We start from the raw sequence: 22,464 nt of genomic DNA, 5'->3' as shown, positions 1-22,464 counted from the left end.
ATTTCTCGATCTTTCCCGTAAGGTTCCATAGAAGGAAAGAAACCTTGAAAACAATCTTCTAGGGTGGATTGGATGATCATCTCTATCAACAGATGCCGGCATCTGATACAATCTGTTCTTTGGAGCGCCATATCGAATATGCACTGTGGCTAAGTGGTTCGTCCTTCACTGTTGGCGAGGTTATCGACTGCCCTGTGGATGAAACCATAAGCCCCACGTCTCCTGTTACTGCAGCGACGGCTTTCAATAAATATCACAGCAAGTGCTTCCATATTCCCTCGCGTGAGGAAGGTTATCTCAAAGAGCACAGATTTGGTGGCAAAGCTTGTGGATTCACATATTATTTCCATCAGGAAGACTCTGAAAATGAATTCCACTCTGGCTCATGTTCAAAATCCATACCCAATCAACATAATTATGAATCCATTCCAATGAGTAAAAGTCCCAAATATATTCCTGAAAATCAATTTGCAGAGTATGTAGTGCCTGAAACTGACACCGTGAAAACCACTCCAGAATTTGCACCAGCCACCAAGTTCTATCTGGCCTCAGAGTCCAGTCACAAACATATTCCAGCTCCAAAATCTGCTTCAATCCATGAGCCAGCTTCAGAGTCTGGGCCAGCCTCAAAGATTATTAAAACCTCAGTGCTTCACTTCATCTCTGGCCAAAGGAGGAGACGGAGGAAGAAGAAATGGTAATCTACCGGGCCAGTCCATGACCACAGCCCAGTGTCTGTCAACCCAGTCCCAGAGTCAGCTCCAGTCCCAGAGTTCAGTCATAAATCCGCTCCAGCCCCAGAGTTCAACAATGAGTCCGCTCCAATCTCAGAGTTCCGTAATAAGCCCGTTTCAGAACCCAGTAAAGAGTCTCCAGTCTCAGAGTTCTGTGGTGAGTCCCTTCTAAATTTACCGTCAGTCCTAATGTCCATACGAGAATGCCATCCAGACCAAGCACCCATTTCAGAACACACCCCAGAGATGGCTCCAATGCCCGAATGCAACTCTGTATTGACTTCATTGCCCGAATGCAACACTGTGATGGCTTCAACACTTGAACTCTGTCAGAACACCACTCCAGGATCCCGCTCTTGCTCCAAAACCCAGCCTGGATCCCGCGTTCATCACAGAGTTAAGCCAGGAGCTTTCTCCAGTTCCTGAATCTGTTACAGAGCCTGCCTAAGTCTATGAATCCATTCCAGTCACTGAAAGCCCAGAGAGGGCCCCTGTTCCCGAGTTAAGCCATGGTCACACTAGACTTTGAGCATGTGAAATTTGTTCGGACAGTGCAGCGAAAAGTGGCGGGAGCAGGATATGACATTGCGCACCAAAATATCCTCACTAGTCATAATTCTTTTCTATTTAAGTTATTACAATCAGTCACAAGTATAGTTAATCAAGTACACACACGCACACATACAAATCTCATGTAATAAAAAAAGAATCACACTGTTCAAACGTACCATCCGCTCCTTATTCCCTTGCCACCGCAAACCAAGCCGCTTCTCTTTTTATCTGATTTTTGTAATCTTTTAAAGTTGTGTTATATAAAACAGGATGAAAATGTTAAACTGCTAAAATGAGCGATTCCTCCATTTCTGTGCCGAGAGGTCACTGTGACATTGGCTTCTAACTTTACTACCCAGCGAAATATCTTTGCACGGGCTTGCATTTCCAGTCTGACGCATGCATATGAATGCAAGTCAATGGAAGGAAAAGTCTAGTGTGACCGCGGCTTTAGGCCCAGAGAGGGCCCCTGTTCCCAATTTTAGCCCAGAGAGAGCTCCTGATCCCAAGTTAGGCCCAGAGAGGGTTTCTTTTCCCGAGTTAGGCCCAGAGAGGGCTCCAGCCCCTGACCAGAGTCCAGTGCAGGCTCCAGCCCCAAAGCTCAGTCTAGTGCCTGCTCTTGTGCCAGAGCTCAACTCAATGCCCGCTCTCATCACAGTACTCAGCCCAGTACCCACACTAACACTACAATCCTCAACTAACAGAGCAGTCATAAATTCTAGACCTGAGTCTCCTGAGGTTATAGTCTGTGGACCAGTGCCCAGTCAGGTGGTTTCCAACATGGAGGATGCGGAGTCCCTTCTGTCTTTGATAGTTCTCCCTGTTGCAACGGTAGCCATAATGTGTGTCTGGACCACATACCACTCTCATGTCCATGTGTTCTCTCCTGAGTCCACTCAATCCTCAGAGCTCACTCTTTTGTCGATGCCGACCTGTGAGTTCTCTGCAGGTATTGCCTCATCTACAGAGCCATCCTGGAGCCTCCCATCTGTCCAATTTTAACTGCAGTGGTCAGTTAACTCTCTGTTTGTCCAGTTTCAGCCAGGGAGGCCATTTCTGAATTCCCAAGTTACCCAGTCATGTCCAAGAATGTAATCCTTGAGCTCTCTGAATTTCCTGTCTGCCTGACAGTGACCATCGAGATCATTCCCAAGTCTTCTGTCTGTCCAAATACGACCAAGGTGGACAGTTCTAAGCCTCAGCCTGCACTACAGATTCCCGGCTCTAGCCAGCCGGCACTCCAGACGCCCATCTCTAGCCAGCTGTCACTCCAATCTGTCTCAAGCCAGCCAGCACTCCAGACGGTCTCAAGTCTGACGGCCTGCCTGGACATGGCCTCTAAAGCCATTGCTAATCTCGCTGTGCATTGTGTTCCTGTTCCTCCAGATCCACCTTGGTGGTCATTAGCTCTGCTATGGGTATCTTCGATCCTGTCTGCTCCACCCTGGTGGTTTTCGGCTTCGCCTGGGTCACCCTCGTGCTCTTCGACTCAGCTGTGGAAATCTTCTGTCCTGTCGAATCTGCCGTGGCAGTCTTCTGCTCTGCCATGGCAGTCTTTAGTCTTGACTACCCTGCCCAGGTTTCCTGCCCTCCCTTATCAGCTTTGGTGGTTCTTAACTCTGCCTGCTGCATTGATGGAGTCCTCAATCCCATCTGATCCATTATGGTCCCGAGCTACCAGTAATACCTGGCCTACCTGAATGGCCAGCACCTCCCTGGCTCTCTGAGTGGCTGGCGCCTCCCTGGTCACTTGAACTGTTGGTGCTGCACAGGAGGTGTCCTAACCTGCAAGCACCGCCCTATTCACCTGTCCGTTACCTGCCACAGCTCCTGGACGTCTGCCCTCCCTCCCTGGTTGGACTCCTTTTGGTATGAGGTTGCGCCTTCCAGAAGGGGGAGGTACTGTCACGATCCCCATCTCCAGTCACCAAGCCTGTCACCATTACACACTACACTTCCCATAATCTTCTCTGGTCATCACCTGCACACCCATCACAATCAACACACCTGTCTGCCATTACCCTCATCTACAGATCTATTTAAACTAGCACAGCACATACACAGATTTTCTGGGCTTGTCATTGTTTCTGACTACCTCATTGGATACTTGCCTGTCTTCTGCTACAGTCTTGACTGTCACTCCCTCTCACAGCCCTCTCATCCACTCTGCTACGGTGTTAATTTTGACAGGCATTTTTGATTTAGTCTTAGTCTTTATCTTGAGCCGAAAATGCTTAATAGTCTTAGTCACATTTTAGTCTTTCATCGTTTTAGTCGACGAAAAGTCATTGCTTTTTTTGTCATCTTTTAGTCAAGCTGCAGTTACCAACATTTATTTTGGTAGCTATTTTATTTGTAGTCTTCAAACAAAAATAGTAATTTATTCTTCTCTCTTTAGACCAAATCAATTAAGCTTATGAGAAATTTGAATCAAGTATTGAATTTGGAAAAACTTGAAAAAATGATGACTTAGTGAATAATGAATAGTTGTTCATGTATAATATATTTAATATATATATCATTTTTGAAAAAGAAGCAGAATAAGACTAGACAAATACGAAAGAGATACAAAAAAGGCACTTGTAGCAAATGTACCACTGCCAGTTGTCGTTGGAGATTCTTAGTCCTCCTTTCTGTTCTTTCAATCGCTTTACGTATACGTCGACATTCCATGTCCATTATTGTGAAACCCGCGAGACAACAAAAACACTGCTTCGATCACAGCATCCTTTATCTTCCTGTTGTTAACGTTGTTCTTCTTTGTTTCCGTTGTTGAACGCCGCACACAAATGACGTTGCTGTCGACCGGCTTACGTCATTTCCTAGTACACACTGTCAGTGCGAATGCAACCCTTTAAATTTTCCTGGGAAATAGTTCGCGCAAAATCGTCCCAGTACTTTAGTACTGTACATTTAGTTCTGGAACTAAAGCGGTGCGAAAGGCTCTATTGTTTCAGATTGTTAGTTCGCATTTTGGTAGTCTATCCATCCACTGTGGCTGCCATACTGAGACTAGATCACAGTCTATGGACTTAGACTAGATATTCGAATGCCCCTTATCCAATTGCAATCCAATGACAGGGATGCACATTTTTAAGGACAAGACAGTAGCCTATAGGATGTATTTTGAATGTCCGGTAGTCCTCAAATAACATTATAGTCCCGTCTCGTCTTGTTAACGAGGACGCGGCATAAATTTCGTCATAGTTTTTATCATCAGATATTAGTTTTAGCTCGTCAACGTCTCGTCTTCGTCACAGAAAAAATTTTCGTTAACGAAATTAACACTGCTCTGCTATCCTGCACCTGCAATGACCATAGGACAGTTATCATCTCCGCTAAGTCACCTAAGAATTCTATGAACTGGACACTCACCTGCTTGCACTGCTGCTTCACTTACATCTTTTAAATAAAGACTTTGTATTTACGTTACCCCAGTTGTCCTCTTCCTCTGTTGATGTGACAATAACACTATACACAATACACAAAAACTGGTACAAAAAAATCTAAGTAAAATTTGTCACAGATGTTTCTACATGCATATCTTATCTTGTCAGGGAATTCTTCTTTTATTGATTTGACCTCTTTTGTAAAAATTTTTATTTATAATATAAATTTAAAATATAAAAATATTCTAATATTTGTATTAGTATCTTTAATTACTTTATATGACATTTAAAAAAGAAACAATAACTTTCCAATGTTTTTGTCTTTTCTTCATGTGTAACTATACTGACTACAGTATTTTTCTGTTTTTCCCACTAAGCCATGACCCCATTTTATTATATGTTCCTGACTGTATCTATACTGTGTTTATAAGCCAGTGCTGTGTGTTTGCGTGTGTGTGTGTGTGAGAGAGAATCATTCCCGTTTATGCTGTTTTCAAAGCAATAAACTTGCTATAGATGAAACTCCACATTCCACAGCTTGAAAGCAATCTTCTGGTATAGTCCCTAAAAAGATTGCAGTGGAGATAGGTTGCTTATCAGTGTTATTGTTCTGTGTCATCCTAACGGTCTGCATTTGTAGCATAAGTCCTCACACTCAATGATTAGTTATAGCTACCACATAAAAATGGTACAGTACCGTGTGTTTCATGCTTTCTTTCACACCTTCCAGAACCTTTTATGTCCCAGATAAAAGGTGACTTGGGTGGCAAAGTACACTATTGCACACTGATGGAAGAATATAGAAAGGTGATATACAATGTACCACTGAAGGATTAGTCATACGAGATATTAAGTTATTATTCTATTATATTCTAAAAGAACGGGTTATGTAAGATTCTATATTTCAGAGACCCCTGGAATCATTATCTGACCACAATACATATGAGCTTTGCCCTTTGCCTGGTTACTGTTGGCGCTTTGGAGCCAGTATGTTGGTCCTGCAGGCAATATTCCTTTTTTTTTTAGTACCGTGCGAGAAAATGAAGCTCAGAAAATCCTTTCATTTCTACCTGTGACATGTTTTGGGAAGGTTAGGCTGGCAGCATTTAAGTTGTTGTCATTGATCTTTGTGTACATTCTTTTGCCCGACTTTTCCGAGGGATGGTAATACCACAACAGTGGAGAATGACAGGCCTCGTCATGTTTTGTTTTGTGTTGGGGTCTTGAGCAGACAGAGCTTACATTTTTTCGTCACGCTCTCCTCATTTTCTTTTCTCTGGAATCCTACATCACCTTGGAATGGGGCTGTTATTCATTTGGACATCTGGCTTGATGGACTTGGGCTTCTTTCCTCTCAAAGTGTTCCAGCACATTGACATAATGCTCCATCATGCCCTGCTGCAATACTCTTCACTCTTCCCCTTCATTTGGAATTGGGATAATCCGATAATGTGCCCTAGGCGAACAATAAGTCTTGAGCAGTCTATCCCTTGGGCAGACTGGCTATAAGAGAGGCATTGTGCCTCAATGCCAAACTTAGGTAGCATTAAGCTGATGTTCGTGTGACGTTTAAAAGGAAAGGACGTGACATGTGGCCAAGGATGTTGTTCCATACTCGGAATTTGTGCATACACACACAGCAGTGAGTAGTGAACACACACACACACACCGTGAACACTTCCTGACAGACATGAGACTCGAACCCGCAAACCTTCGGGTTACAAGTCCAACTCTCTAACCATTAGGCCACGACTGCCCCCAGTTTTTTTTTTTTTATTAAGGAAAATGTTTGTTACATCACTCTCATGACTTCCTATTTTTTACAGTCAAATTTGTTGCTGTGACTTTTTAACCTTTTTAGGTTACCATAATGTGATTGTAATATTAGAACAATATTGTACAACAGACTAATATTGTAACAAGACCATTTTATATGTATAACAAGAACCTGAACTTGACTATAGTTTGCGTTAATAAAATTTAGGAAATATTGTACCATATGCTGAAATTTTTTTTTTTTTTCGCATTATATAAGAATTTTTGTAATCTAGCATATGGTACAATATTTCCTAATATTCCCTTTTGTCAAGTTGATGGTACTTTCATGTATCATGATGATTTGTCTTGTACATGATTTTCTCGAAAGAACGAAAGAAAATGAAAAATATATTGTTAATTTTCTGCCTGGACGTTATCTGTTAAATTTAAAGGTACAGTTCAATCAAAATTAAAAAATACATATATATTTTTTTATTTTATTTAAAAAAATTAAATTAAAATCCATAATATTGCTTTCTCCAGTAAAAATGTCATCTCATCTGAATCAGGAGAGAAATGTGCACAGATCAAGCACAGTTTACCAGCAAAACAGCCCAAAACAGTCCAGAAGCAACAGTTTAAAGTTAAAACATATTGTTATGGATTTGTTTCTGGACATTATATGATGGATTTGTTTCCGGTTTCTGGATTTGTTTTCTGGAACATCTTGATGGATTTGTTTTGTGATGGACTTTGCTTCCGGCTTTGCTACTGTTCGGACGCTCTTGCTTACTGCTTCATGCTTTGCTCTCTGTTTATGTACTTTTCTCAGATTTTTCTAAAATTCTAACTCTAGCAGATCAGCACAGTGCTCAAACAACACATTTTTGTCAGAAACACAAACTAAAAACTTTTCAGGACTGGAATAATACTACGAAAAAGAAGACTCTTTGCCTCCCACTGCCAGCAGCTTGCATTCTGAAGACGGGAAAACACAGCTGCCTACATTCAAACAGATGAGAAAGAAAATGCCTCGTGGAATCTACTTGCTGCATGAACTGCCATAAACTTCTACAAAGGATTGTGGTTCTTGAAACAAAGTTACTTGCTGAACTTCCAAACCAGGCGGAACACACAGCAGACCGTCGTCACGGACCCCCTCAGCATACAGCCGGTGAGTCCTGTGAATCTAGTGAATCTCAACAGTTAATACCAAGTGTAGAGGAATAAGCCAAACTGATCGACACACTAATCGATGGCACAAACAGTGAGCGAGACCCAAAGGCACTTGAGACATCAGATTGTCACGACTATCTCATATTGCTACAGTAGCATCCTCTACCCCAGTTACGGCTATGACAAGGCTCGCAAACACTGGTATTCTACCACCACCTATACATCTTGATTTGAAGCATTAATGAATGTGGGTGAGGAATCCCCAAATGTGATTGAATATGGATCATATCAGCCAGCAGCTAACATTGCTACAAATAGGCACTCAAGGTCGAACAGACAGCGGCTTTCAGCTCAGAGCGCAGCCGAGCCCAGGACTCTGATAGTGGGTGACTCTATTATCAGAAACATCAGTAGCAGGACTACAACTACATGCTGCTTTCCTCAAGCAACCATCTCTGATGTGAACATGGAACTTCGGAACATTCTAATGAAGCACAAGACTGCAAATCGAAATTTCATCCATATGGGGAAGAATGATATTTGGAAAGAGCAGTCAGAACTTCTTAAGAAGGATTTTAGTGAACTCTTTGAAAAACTTTGAAGACTCAAAGTTCAGTCGTTCATCAGTGGACCACTCCCAGCAAGGGGAATTCACATGTTTTCACGGTTGCTTGGGCTGAATACCTGGCTACAAAGAACCTGCAGTATAAAAGGAGTGAACTTCATCGACAACTTCGACATCGACAATCTTTTCTGGGGCCATAGACAACTGTTTAAACTGGATGGCCTCCACCCAAACAAACTTCGTGCAAGAGTGCTAAAGGACAATATCTACTTCTCCCTCCATCATCCTTCAGTAGTGTGTGCCAAACCACTCAACCTGAATGGCACACACATACCTGGACAGAGTATGAGTGACCACAGGACTTCATATCAGCTTCTGAGTCATCATGTGGTTGACACATCCCACAAGGACACTGATAAGACCACGCAGCCAAAACAACCACTGCTCATGGACATCACGGCTGAGCCCTGCCCACAGAGCTCATCACAGACAGACTGTGACTTATCAGAACAGCTCCAAGACTCAGCACCCAAAGACGACTTTCTAGAAAACAGCCAGGAAAGCCTGTGCGCCCAGCTCGCCCTCCTCCTCCTGTGAGAGCTTCCTGTCACAATGCCAGGGCCCAAACCCTCCATCTGCTGTAGGTGAACCAAAAACAACTGCAGCTGTCAGTGATATGTTTTGGGTACCCACTATGGTAGCAGCAACATTCAGTCAGAACCCAGTGTGCCTGTAGCTTTCTCTATTTCTGTTTTATCATGTGATTGAACGTCTAAGGCCTTCTCAAGCCATACGGCTAACTAATCTAATCTGCGGCCTATTATGCATAAAACTAAGATTGCTGTAGAGACAAAAAGTAATGCCATCAAGTTAGCATTTTTAAACATTCGCTCACTAAAAAATCAATAATTTCTGATCAGTGACTTAAAAACCACAAACAACCTGGATTTTATGTTTCTAAACTAAACATGGCTAGAAGACAGCTGCAGTACAACAGTCCTCAATGAAACAGCCCCTCCTAACTTTACTTTCATGAGTGTCTGCAGGACTGTTAGGAGAGGTGGAGGTGTAGCTGCTCTATTTAAAGATGTCTATCAATGCAAGCAAGTGTCATTTGGTCAGTACTTGTCTTTTGAATATCTAGAGATTGTGTTGAAAGGTGCTCCACGCATTCAGTTTATCATTATCTACAGGACTCCAAAATACTCTCCAGCCTTTGTTGAAGAGTTCACAGAAATGTTATCAATGATTTCCTTTGCTATTGCAGGGGATTTTAACATTCACAAAGATAATGCAGAAATCAAAACTACAAAAGACATTATAACTGTTTTAAACACTTTTGACCTGATTCACCATGTGCATGGACCCACACACAGTCGAGGACACACTCTAGATTTACTCATCAGATAGAGGTCTAAACATTTCATCTAGGGATGCACGATATATCGGCCACCATATCGGTATCGGCCGATAAATGCTAATTTTTTCTGTTATCGGTATCGGCCCGATAAGAAAATTTGGCCGATATCTTTAAGCCGATAAATAATGCATTATTTCCTTCAGAGACACTTCAGACGCGCGCTGTTCGTTTGCAGCCTTTTGTGCAATTGTACGTTGTAATATTGTGTTTATTTGATGTATATCTGATTTATCTCACATAGAATGCATTTGGTTCAGTTAATAGAGCGCTTCAGTTTACCAGTGATAAACTCAAACAGCAGTGCACAACATTAATAACTATGATTGGGAATCATCCATTATTATTAAGGATGTAGCACTACTATCTGATCACTTCTGTATTTTCTTTGATATATTGATCTCTGCTACCACTGAACATAGATCTGTCTCTGTCAGAAAGAGATGCATTAACGAGAACACTAGTGTGCTATTTATGAAGGCTATATCTTTAACACCAAGCATTTCTGCAGACTCTGTTGAACTTCTCCTTGATTCCTTTAACTCAAAAGTTAGACAGACCTTCTTCTCAAACTTTATAAACAGTAACTTAAACAACACGCGCACTCTTTTTGCTACTGTTGAGAGACTGACAAACCCCCCAAGTCAGATTCCCAGTGAAATACTCTCTGACAGCAAATGCAATTGCTTCCTTCATTTCTGAGAAGAACAATAATATCAGAAAAGTGAAGTGCAGAAATAGCACTTCCTCAAGTTATGCAGAGGTCAGACAGATTCGAACGCAATTTAAAAAATAAGTTACTATGTCTGCTTTTGGAGCAATTGATAGCAACATTTTGGAAGAAATAGTACAGCACCTTTAATCGTCAACCTGCTATTTGACACACTTCCCACATATTTTTTCAAAAGGGTGCTTAACTGTTTGGAAGCAGATCTCTTAGAAGTGGTGAATGCCTCACTTCTTTCTGGGACTTTTCCAAACTCCCTGAAAACTGCAGTTGTTAAGCCCCTTCTGAAAACGAGCAATTTTGATAACACCATATTGAGCAATTATAGACCAATATCAAATCTTCCTTTTATAGGCAAGATTATTGAAAAAGTAGTTTTTAATCAGCTGAACAAATACTTTACTCAAATGAAAACCTGGACAATTTTCAATCTGGTTTCTGACCACATCACGGCACAGAGACAGCACTCATTAAAGTAATAAATGATATTCGCTTAAATTCTGATTCTGGCAAAATATCAGTGCTGGTACTACTAGATCTCAGTGCTGCGTTTGACACTGTCGATCATAACATACTTCTAGAGAGACTGGAAAACTGGGTCGGGCTTTCTGGGATGGTAATCAAATGGTTCAGGTCATACTTAGAAGGGAGAGGTTATTATGTGAGTATAGGAGAGCATAAGTCTAAGTGGACGTCCATGACATGCGGAGTCCCACAAGGCTCAATTCTTGCACCGCTCTTGTTTAGCCTGTATATGCTCCCACTAAGTGAAATAATGAGAAAGAACCAAGTTGCTTATCACAGCTATGCTGATCATACCCAGATTTATCTAGCCTTATCACCAAATGACTACAGCCCCATTGACTCCCTCTGCCAATGCATTGATGAAATTAACAGTTGGATGTCCGAGAACTTTCTTCAGTTAAACAAAGAAAAAACCGAAGTCATTGCATTTGGAAACAAAGATGAAGTTCTCAAGGTGAATGCATACCTTGACTCTAGGGGTCTAACAACTAAAAATCAAGTCAGGAATCTTGGTGTGATTCTGGAGACAGACCTTAGTTCCAGTAGTCATGTCAAAGCTGTAACTAAATCAGCATACTATCATCTCAAAAACATTGCAAGAATTAGAGGTTTTGTTTCCAGTCAAGACTTGGAGAAACTTGTTCATGCCTTTATCACCAGCAGGGTGGACTATTGTAATGGTCTCCTCACCGGCCTTCCCAAGAAGACCATTAGACAGCTGCAGCTCATCCAGAACACTGCTGCCAGGATTCTGGCTAGAACCAGAAAATCTGAGCATATCCCACCAGTAACGATTAACCGCGAGCCGGTTGAAAATCGATTCAAATATGTGATGATTCAAATCGGTTGAGATGCTAAACAAATCGCGATTCATTTAGGGGTAGGAGTTTATATGAATGTATGTCTGAGGGGAACTTACTGTCTTTAGAAAAGTTTAGATGGTATTTTTTCTTTTCATCTTGCCTCTGTATAATGCATATTAAAGTTCATAAGTGCAGCGCTGCTTTGTTTACAGCGGAAACCAAGGAAACACTTTAAGCTCCACCTGCTGGCAGAGAGTGAATCTGCGTCTCATTCCGCTCGTCTGCTGTGTTTCATGCAGATATTTTTTTATGTATAGTTTCACAAAACTGAAGTCAATCCATTCTGTTTTTGCTTCAAATTTAGAAATGATGCAATGAAATTTAGATTAAAAAATCCTCTTGTTGCATGTATGCAGCATCTTTGTTTAGATAATGATTAAAAGAGCACAGGCAAAGCCTTATTTTGTTTATATGACGATATTTATTTTATTTGTGTTATTTATTTGATTTGGGGCTTGTTTTAAAATGTTAATTTAGTTTTGTTATTTACATTTACATTATATATAAATTTTGTTATTTAGCAGACACTTTTATCCAAAGCGACTTACAAATGAGGACAATAGAAACAATCAAAGCCAACAAAAGAGCAATAATATACAAGTGCTGTAAGAAACATGCAGCATTTTGTCCAAGCAATAATAAAAGGACACATTTGTTTATAATTTATCTTAAATCTCATTTTATAAAAATAAAATAAAATCGTGAAATCAAAATCGTGAATCGAATCGAATCGTGAGTTGAGTGAATCGTTACATTCCTATTTAAATAAAGACTCAAAACTCATCTGTTTTTTAATTGTGCATTTATTGAATGAGCACTGTGCTACATTCCAACTGATTGCACTGTATTTTATGTATAATCATTTTTTATTTTTAACCGTTTTAAATTAAATTTAAATAATTTTCAATGTTTTTAAATTCCTTGTTTTATTGTTGTGATGATTTTTTTTATGATTATTTGACTTTCTTTTATGTAAAGCACTTTGAATTACCATTGTGTATGAAATGTGCTTTATAAATAAACTTGCCTTGCCTTACAAACTCACAGCTTTTCACTACACAAGACATTAACTGATGGACTGGAGTGGTGTGGATTGTGGATTGTGATGTTTTTATCAGCTGTTTGGACTCTCATTCTGACGGCACCCATTCACTGCAGAGGATCTATTGGTGAGCAAGTGATGTAATGCTACATTAATTTCTCCAAATCTGTTCCCATGAAGAAACAAACTCATCAACATCTTAAATGTCCTGAGTAAATTTTCAGAAAAATAAAATTTTTGGGTGAACTATTCCTTTAATATTATATTTTTAAACATAAAAGCGGCTCCACCATTTTACACTTTGCCGCTTTCTTCTTAGCTGTAATCTGAGAGGGAACAGGGAAAGAAGGAAATGGTTCTGAGATACCTGGCCGATGCCCATCGCTAGAACTCCTAGGGGCCAGAGAACCACAAAAAGGCCTCTGTGGAAGAGAGATCCGGGGTTGGGCCAGTGTCATGTCTGGGTTTCCTCTGTCACTTAAATTCGCAGGTGCTGAGAGGGGACGTCTGTGACTGCCCAACATTCCCAGGGTGCCATTTGATACAGACGTGAATCAGAACATCCTGTAACTGATGACTGAATTACACTCAACTCATTCCACAGCTCAGCAGTCGCATGTGTTTTATCCTCACTGGTTTCATGTAATATCAATGACCTCTGTTCTGACCATATGTATTAAGAAAATGAATTATGTTTCGCATTATACAAACTACAAATGCACATAACCCTATAAAGCCTGCTGTATCATATTTGATATGTGCATTTCTGAGGCCTCTAAATGATCAGCTTCATTAAAACTGCTGTTGTTCACAATCTGCTACACGCCTTCTGTTGTCTGATTGATAGTGTAGACTTTTTTTTAGCAAGTAAAAGGCCTTTTAGTATAATCTTAAAAACATCCTGCTTCAGCTTGTGGTTCATGTCTTTTTGCTGTGAAATCTTTACAGATTTGTAACGTGAACGTGAGAACAACCTTTATATTGTTATTAATATTTCAAGTTAACATTTACTGGATTAAAGCAGCTTAGGTTTACTTGAAAAAATGTTCAATGTATTTCATGTTCAAATGTTCAAATGCAAACTTTTTTTTAATGAAGTCAAAGGTTCAATAAACTGTTCTAAGTTTAGATAGATTGATAGATAGATAGATAGATAGATAGACAGAGATGCCCAGTCAAACTAAGCAAGACATGCTACTATAACACATTTACACAGCACTGCAGATCAAAATCTGTATGAACACTTGTCTCCGTTTTATAGTTTATGGACAAACACACTGAACACAATCTCAAGTTAATTTGTCTCAAAGACTAACAATAGTTGTCTGGAGGAGGAAAAAATTCACATCTTGGGGAAAATCCCTGCATGTTATCAGTCAATGTTCTTATATAATACAATGTTCTTACTGTTGCTGTCCGCCTTAGCTATTTTAATGCCACTTTTAGGCAGTATCTGAGAAAAACAGATTCAGGAATCGGCCCGTCAAAGGTTAAGCTCAAGTTACGGGAGGACATTAAGACACAATTGTGTTTGGTGTTAAAGGGATAATACGATGCGATTTCAATTTTTCCTTTCTCTCTGGAGTGTTGCAAGCTCTTTGTGCATAAAGAAGATCTGTAAAGTTGCAAAGACTGAAGTCTCAAATCCAAAGAGATATTCTTTATAAAAGTTAAGAGTCAACCACGCCTACCTAAAATGGCTCGTTCTAACACGCCCCCACATGTCTACCTCACTATGTGGGAAGATTTGCATAACGCAGCCCAAATGTTCACGCAAAGAAAGAAGGCATAACTTTTATTCTCGCTGTAGTATTGTTGCCGCCGCCATGTCGTAAAGACGCTGTGTGTTTCATTGTGAAAGCGAAACTACTTTGTTTGGCCTTCCAAAAGAGGACGATATCGCTTCGTCACGCCTAGGGCTGATCCGTGCTGGTCGCTGAGGAAATACATCAACTTCGCGCTGTGGATCGCCGGATCGGCTTTCACTGTGGACGAAGCGGAGTCCAGCCCGGGGTCGTCACATGTGGTTGCCGCAAGCCCTCCGGCCGCTCCTTCGTCGAATTCGCCGCCTCTGCTCACTCAGCCCGCTGTGTGTGACGCTGTGTGTTTCATTGTGAAAGCGAAACTACTTTGTTTGGTCTTCCAAAAGAGGACACGACTAGAAATCAGTGGTTAAGTTGTATTTACAACACTGTTCCAGAACACTTCAACCCAAATATTCAGATGTGTGCAGCACATTTTATGGAGGACTGTTTCCTGATCCTGGGAGAGTAGACTACAATGCCGGCTGTTCTGACTCAGAGACTGTAAGTACGTTTTTTATATTTAAAGAATTTGCCAATGATGATTCAAACGCGAGTTTTGAGCAGTGTAGAGTAGGGCTTGTTGTTTGTCATTTCTCCGATCACAAATGCAGACAGTTTTATGTTTACGTGGCGTGATGAACCAAATGCCTCATTTATAATGGGTTTTAATGTTTTTGTCTCATCGTGCCGGGACAAGGCATCACAGTATGGTAAGGGACGTAACATTTCCGTCACACACTTGAGGTATTCAGCCAATCACAATGCATTGGATAGCTGGCCAATCAGAGCACACCTCGCTTTTTCAGACTGATGAGCTTTATAAAAATCTACGCATTTCAGAAAGGCGGGGCATAGAGGAGAAACAATAATGTACAGTATGTGGAAAATAATGTTTTTTTAACCTTAAACTGCATAAACACATTTCATTACACCAAATACACAAAATAATGTTCTTTTTAGCAACATCATATGACCCCTGTAAGAAAGCTGACATTTAAAATCATCATATTTTTATATTACATCATATTAACCATCATCCTTTTAATCCCAACGCAAAAGCCAATGATGTGAGGAATTTGACTCATAGCCGACATTTGGCAGCCCTTTCAAAGGGGTCAAGTTATAACGAGGGTCTCATGCTCTATGGATATACAACCGGCCTTTCAAGAGGACACCGGGAATTTGCTTAAAACACAATACAAGTCAAGGTTGCTTCTGCTGCTGCTTCTTTCAATTAATGCTAAATTGAATTAATGGATAAAGTCAAAGACCTAAGGGTGTGTAAACTGTCGTTCAGGCTTCAATTTTCAGGATATTGTGTATTGTTTTGCCTTTACAAAACTAAGATTTTCAGGGAGAGTCATCAGAACCATAAGAGTGCAATACAAATTCTCAGGATTGCACATGCATTCATCAATATCCCAAAATAACTCCATAATACAGTGTCTAATATTTATTAAGACTTAATAAATGAACTCAGCTAGCTTATATGAGAAGCTCTCATTATTTATATGTTAAATATTTATATTTTATTTTACTGTATTGTGTTACCATGCACAATGTTCTAGAAAGTTACTTTAAATTTAAACATGGTCAAAGGCTGCCCTCTATTGGCCAAAGAGTAAAAACATGCAACCAAGAAACATGGACATTGGTAAACTACCAAACTATTCATTCGTCCATTCATTCATTCGGACTGATGATTTTAGGCTAATATTTATATTTGTTAGATTATGTTTTAGATGCTGTAATTTTAATTATGTATTTATTGTATTATTTACTTTTTAAATATTTGTTTCTCTTTTTTTTCACTAGTTCACTTAAATTGTCCTGCAAAGACAAATCACTTTTCAATAAATTTTTTATTTTTTTAAAATAAAGTACAAATATTCCGAATTAGCCTCTAAATTAAGAGCTCATGAAAACGTGCACAATAATTGTAATAAGTATTACTTATTATTTTTAATTATTTTTTTAATTATTATTTTATGTATTATTATTATTAAGACTATATGATATGGCCAAAGATATAATGGCAGAATGGTAGATGCTTTTAAGTTGATTTTATCCAAACAAATATGAATGAATATAAATGATCATATATTATATGCTATATGAGATTAAGAGAACTGATCGTTAAGATGCACAATTAATGTGTTAAAATCAACACAATTCTTTAACATGAAATTTCAGAATGGAATGAGTAATTTAGAAAGCTATCTAGCCAATATCGATAAATGGGAGGTACAATTGGACCACGTGTTGTACCATTGAGTTGAACGGGATGCTAACGAATAGCTCTCATCAGTTATACTGAAGTTAACCCGTTGCAAAGTTAACCAGTTACAAACCACGTCTCCAGATGGTGCTGTACTCATTAAACTATCCTTTAGATGGTGCTGTACACTCATCAAACTCAGTTCCTTTGCAAAACTGCCTCTGATAGTAAATATTGTAAATGTTAAAAATTGTGAAGTTAAATGCTCAATCAATGCACTTTTAAGTAAAAATCTCTAGCCTAATAATATTTGATCAAAGTGCACTGGTGATAAATATAATCGCTTATATCACAGATCATATCACAAAAATGTAGGATTAATTTTATAGCCATCTATGTCTCGATTAATAGATTAAATAAAACCACAAAATAATAAAACAAAGCGGAGTTTGTATTATGTGTGTAAAGATTCACATGCAATACAGGGAAGTGCAACCCACTACAAACAAACATTACAGTACAGTTTCTTGTAAAGAAATAATTGAAGCATACGGTGTACACACTGCCAACATGTGATTTAAAGACAACAGTAGGATATATTGTTTCGGCACTCATGGATATTTTGTATGATGGGTTTTTTATAGTAATTACCTTGAGTTTTGTGTTTGTCAAATAGATATATCCTACTGCAAAAAGCCATAGTAAAGTCATTTGGCTGACGTGAAGTGCTTGGCCTTTACCCTATTTCCTGCTCTTAATGCTTGTCACTGTGGCATTTGGCATGTATAAAATTTGTGGTTAAACATTTTTCTCATTTTATAGCTCCTGGGCATATATTTACAACAGAGGTCCACTGAAAAGCTACTGGGAAGAAAAATAGGCTTTATGAGATGACACCATCAACCTTTGCGCTCCTGGTGTTTCTGAGGCCAAAACACATACAGTAACTGTGTTGTCCAACTTGTCTGACAGCTGATGTTTTGATTGTTTCACACCTATTTGTACAAGACAGTAGCCATTTTAAAGCAAAAGTTTAATTATTAATATTTCATGACATAGTGTATTATGTTGGTGTGACATATAAGCTATTATTCTAAACATCATTAAATAAATTCAATGCACACAGACTGAAGTAGTTTAAGTCTTTGGTTCTTTTAATTTTGATGATTTTGGCTCACATTTAACAAAAACCCACCAATTCACTATCTCAACAAATTAGAATACTTCATAAGACCAATAAAAAAAACATTTTTAGTGAATTGTTGGCCTTCCCCAGGAAACCTTTGCAGGTGTTTTGAGTTGATTAGCTGAATGACATGTCACCATATTCTAATTTGTTGAGATAGTGAATTGGTGGGTTTTTGTTAAATGTGAGCCAAAATCATCACAATTAAAAGAACCAAAGACTTAAACTACTTCAGTCTGTGTGCACTGAATTTATTTAATACACGAGTTTCACAATTTGAGTTGAATTACTGAAATAAATGAACTTTTCCACGACATTCTAATTTATTGAGATGCACCTGTACATACATATACTGTATATATATATATATATATATCACAGAAGAAAAAATTTACAAAATTTACATTTTGGAGTGACCTATCCCTTTAAGAGCTTTACATTCTCACATGGCCAAAAATACACTTCGGACAATCGTGCATGCTTGGAAACTGTTTGTTATGTGACCATAACTCTTTCTGTCAGTTGTCTGGAAATCTGACATCAGATGACCGATGTCTTCCATCCATAACTGTGTTTCACTTCTGACCACTCAGGAAAACAGCCACAGAATGTCCAAGTGTCCATTTCCTGTCCACATGCCTCACCCCATCTAAACCAGCACAATGCGTCTTTAATTACGTAACACCGGCACTTCTTTTTATGTGTTTTTCCTAGGAGCGTGTGTATACGCCGACGTGTGTGTTTCGTTGTTTCTGCACTTGTGACGCTGCATATCTCAGGGATGAGGCCATCCAAGGGGAACCTCAGGAAAATGACACAGAGGCTGATAAATGTGTTTGCTGTGGCACCAGGCAAAGCAAGCCTGACTGTCGCCCGCCTGCTTTTTCTCAGCAAACTGAATGTTGTTCTCATACATCCCTGCTGTTAGAGTACAGCAGGGACGGTGCAGATTGAATACATACAGTAAGTAATAAACACGTGCATGCATCTAAGGCATAATGCATTCCAAATTGCACTCAAAATGAACATTTTGGCATCATTTTCTCACCCTTATATTATTATATTAAATTTAAAAGCAAAAATTCAATTAGAGACTGGTGGATTTAGACATGTCACGGCAGGTTTGATGTCACTGACAGCAATTGTCATTTTGCATGTCACACAGAAAAAGTGAACAATGACCTAATTTTTCATATCGAATGGCTTCGAAAGACTTGAAATATATTTAATATATGAGCTCAAATGAACTACATTTATTATACTTTAATGCTGCTTTTTTCCCTTTTGGAAATATACAATACCATAAAAAAGACTGGGGTTAGTATGTTTTGTTTTGTTTTAAAGGGGTCATGCCCATTTTCCACAAGTTGATATGATTCTTTAGGGTCTTAATGAAAAGTCTGCAACATAGTTTGGTTAACATTTCTTAATGGTAGTGTAAAAAACACCTTTTTTACCCTGTCAAAAACAGCTCTTTTCAGATCAAGTGTTTTTTGTAGCATTTTCCTTTAAATGTTAATGAGCTCTGGTGACCCCGCCCCTCTCTTCCGAGCCGCTCTCTGAGGGACTGTTTACTTTAGCTGCATTCATCGTGAAACTTGCTAATTAGCACATTATTTGGAAAGGCGATTTGCAAAGATTCGTTAAAAAAAAACTTTACACACTTCTGTAGGTGAAGCTGGATCACGAATGATTTGCGCGAACATAGACACATTTAGGTAGATCGGGGGCGCATTCCCTTCAGAAACAAATGTAATCCACTGTGTCTTCAGTGGCTCAGATGTCGGGAGTAAATGACAACTGCTATGTTCATTATTACATCCAACAACAGAACACCTCAATCGCTTAGGAGTCACTCTTGTCTACATCTGCTCTGGCGGTGAAACAATGGCGGACTGATGACAGCTCACTCAGAGCAGGTCTAAGGTAAGACGCCAGTCCAGTCTGTGCTGAAACGCCACTGTCAATCAAAGTATCGTGGGAGGGGCCTGTTTTTGTGATGTCACACATACAGGCATCTGAGATCGGCTCGATTTGAGAAAGGAGGTAAAGATTTTAGTAGATTAAAAAAAACACTGGGCGGATTTTGATCATTATAGGGTGGTTGTGTACACACACTGCCAACACACATTTCAGTTCAAACAACTTGTAAAAGTGCGTGTAGCATCCTATGACCCCTTTAAGAAATTAATGCTTCTATTCAGAAATGACATTAAATTGGTCAAATGTAATAGTAGAAACACTTGTAATGTTAAAAAAATCAAAAATGTTACAAAACTCTTTTAAACTTTCTATTCATCAAAAAAAAAGATGATTTGAACAAAGTAATAAGAAATATGTCTCGAGTAGCAAATTTCTGAAGGATCATGTGACACTGAAGACTGGAGTAATGACGCTGAAAATTCAGCTTTGCATCACAAGAATAAATTACGTGTGTGTGTGTGTCCTATTTCGTGAATCCATTTCAAGTGGGTCAGATGTTCACTCTCATATATAAAAGAGAAGTAAAACAAGCCAGTAGTGCTGTGAGATGAATGATTATGTGCACAAGCAACAGAACTGATATATTAAGCGAGACCTGTTTACTATGTATTTCTTATGTTTCCAGGACTCACCCTCACAGTGGATGGAGAAGGTTTAAGTCTGGTTTAGTCCAGCGGGGAACAGCTCTCCATCATGGATCCACTTGACAAGCTGAGCAGAGAGAAGTTGATCTTCTATCTGACAGTGCCGCTGTCTTCGATCATCATCTTCTCCAACCTCTTCATCATAATAGGCATCGCCTGCAACCGTCAGCTGCACAACACCCCAAATTACTTCTTCTTGAGCCTGCTAGTGGCTGACTTGTGCACCGGCATCACCCTGCCCTTCATTCCCCACATGACGCTTGACCGGCAGCTGGATTTCAAGCACTGCTTGGTGATGTACATCTTCCCCAACTTTCTGTTCCTGTCGTTCCTCTTCAATTTGGTGATGGTGCATTACGAACGCTACCTGTGCATCGTCAGCCCGCTCCACCACAGCCAGTTCTGGGTTCACCGCTGCTTCCCATTGGCTTTGTTGACCGTTTGGCTCCCGCCATTGCTGTATGCATCACTTCCCGCTTTTGGATGGAATAATTGGGTGGAACCCAATTCTAACAAGAGCTCCGACTCAAACGAGACATTCTTGAGATCAACCACGTCTCAAAACTCCACCAAAGAGGATGAGGTTTGCTCCTACAAACAGGTTTTTCCCAAGGCCTTCATTTATTTGGAAGTGTGCGGACTGGTGTTGCCGGCCATGCTGTCCATTGTAGCCATGATGGGACGGGTGTTGTGGATCGCGCGCAAGCAGCTGCAGAACATCTGTAAGCTTCACCGTGCCGTGGACCGTCTTCAGCAGCAGCAGCAGCAGCAGCAGCAGCAGCCATCGGATCAGGAGCAGCAGCTTAACCTGCGCTACGCCAAATGTGTGGCCGCCGTGTCCCTCACGTTCCTGGTCTGCTGGGTGCCATACATCATCTACCAGCTCATGTCCGTGACGATGCTGCAGACCGGTGTGAGCTTGCCGAGCTCTTCTCTGTACATCATCATGTCCTGTACGGGAATCGGGAGCATGGCCATCATTCCGCTCATACTGGGACTGGCCAACAAGCAGTACACTGAGCCCATCAGCAGGCTGATGCTTAAACTGAGAAACCGCTGGAGAGGAGGACAGAATAACAGAGATATTGCACTTTGACGAGTGGACAGTGAGTAGATAGGATGTTTGAATTGAATGTATAAATGAAAAATCTGTTGTGCATTAAATGCTTTATGAAATATACACTACTGTTTAAAAGTTTGGCCTTGGTTAGATTTTTTAATACTTTGGAAAAAAGTCTCACCAAGGGTGCATTTGTTTGATCAAAAATACATGAAATATTGTAAAATATTACCATTTCAAATAGCTGTTTTCCATATGAATACATTTTAAAATGTAATTTATTCCTGTGATACAAAGCTGAATTTTCAGCATCATTACTCCAGTCTTCAGTGTCACATGATCCTTCAGAAATCATTCTAATATGCTGATTTGCTGCTCAAGAATTTTTTTTTATTATTATCATCAATGTTGAAAACAGTTGTGCTGCTTCATATTTTTGTGGAAACTGTGTTTTTTAATGAATAGAAAGTTCAAAAGAACAGCATTTAGTTGAAAAATAAATATTTTGTAACATTATAAATGTCTTCACCGTCACTTTTTAATAACAATTTAATGCATCCTTGCTGAATAAAAGTAATGATTTTTATTTAAAAAATTTCTGATCCCAAATTTTTGAACGGTAGTTTAAAAGAACACAACACTTAGTAATCACATCTGTCTTTTGTCAGAGAGTTTTGTGTTAAAAACTAAAAATCATACATATATGTTCATCTTGTATATATTTTGTTATGCCTTGCATACTTAAATGTTCAGTTTTCTGAATTGTGCTGATTTGTCACCAAGATAAAGTCATCTAGTTGACTAATGTTGAGTGCTTTTA

General features: G+C 39.5%; 1 protein-coding gene across 1 annotated transcript; it reads left to right on the top strand.

Annotated features, from left to right (window-relative positions):
- Window positions 1-2,066: 2,066 nt before the first annotated feature.
- Window positions 2,067-21,680, top strand: LOC107596586 (uncharacterized). Its single transcript, XM_016287343.1, has 4 exons — window positions 2,067-2,235; window positions 2,322-2,550; window positions 2,673-2,865; window positions 20,610-21,680. The coding sequence occupies exons 1-4, from the start codon at window positions 2,067-2,069 to the stop codon at window positions 21,678-21,680; spliced, it is 1,662 nt and encodes a 553-aa protein (XP_016142829.1).
- The last annotated feature ends 784 nt before the right edge of the window (window positions 21,681-22,464 follow it).

This window comes from Sinocyclocheilus grahami, unplaced genomic scaffold (assembly GCF_001515645.1).
Source record: "Sinocyclocheilus grahami isolate Dianchi unplaced genomic scaffold, SAMN03320097.WGS_v1.1 scaffold221.1, whole genome shotgun sequence".
NCBI lineage: Eukaryota > Metazoa > Chordata > Actinopteri > Cypriniformes > Cyprinidae > Sinocyclocheilus > Sinocyclocheilus grahami.
The sequence above is the reverse complement of the archived record's forward strand: the minus strand, read 5'-3'. Positions and strand labels throughout refer to the sequence as shown.

What these genes read in the sequence shown, in the direction of transcription:
- LOC107596586 (XM_016287343.1), top strand. Translation starts at nt 2,067, where the DNA reads ATGGAGGATGCGGAGTCCCTTCTGTCTTTGATAGTTCTCCCTGTTGCA. An exon ending in GACCTGTGAGTTCTCTGCAG is followed by an intron (nt 2,236 to 2,321) that starts GTATTGCCTCAT and finishes CTGTTTGTCCAG; the next exon opens with TTTCAGCCAGGGAGGCCATT. An exon ending in ACGCCCATCTCTAGCCAGCT is followed by an intron (nt 2,551 to 2,672) that starts GTCACTCCAATC and finishes CTGTTCCTCCAG; the next exon opens with ATCCACCTTGGTGGTCATTA.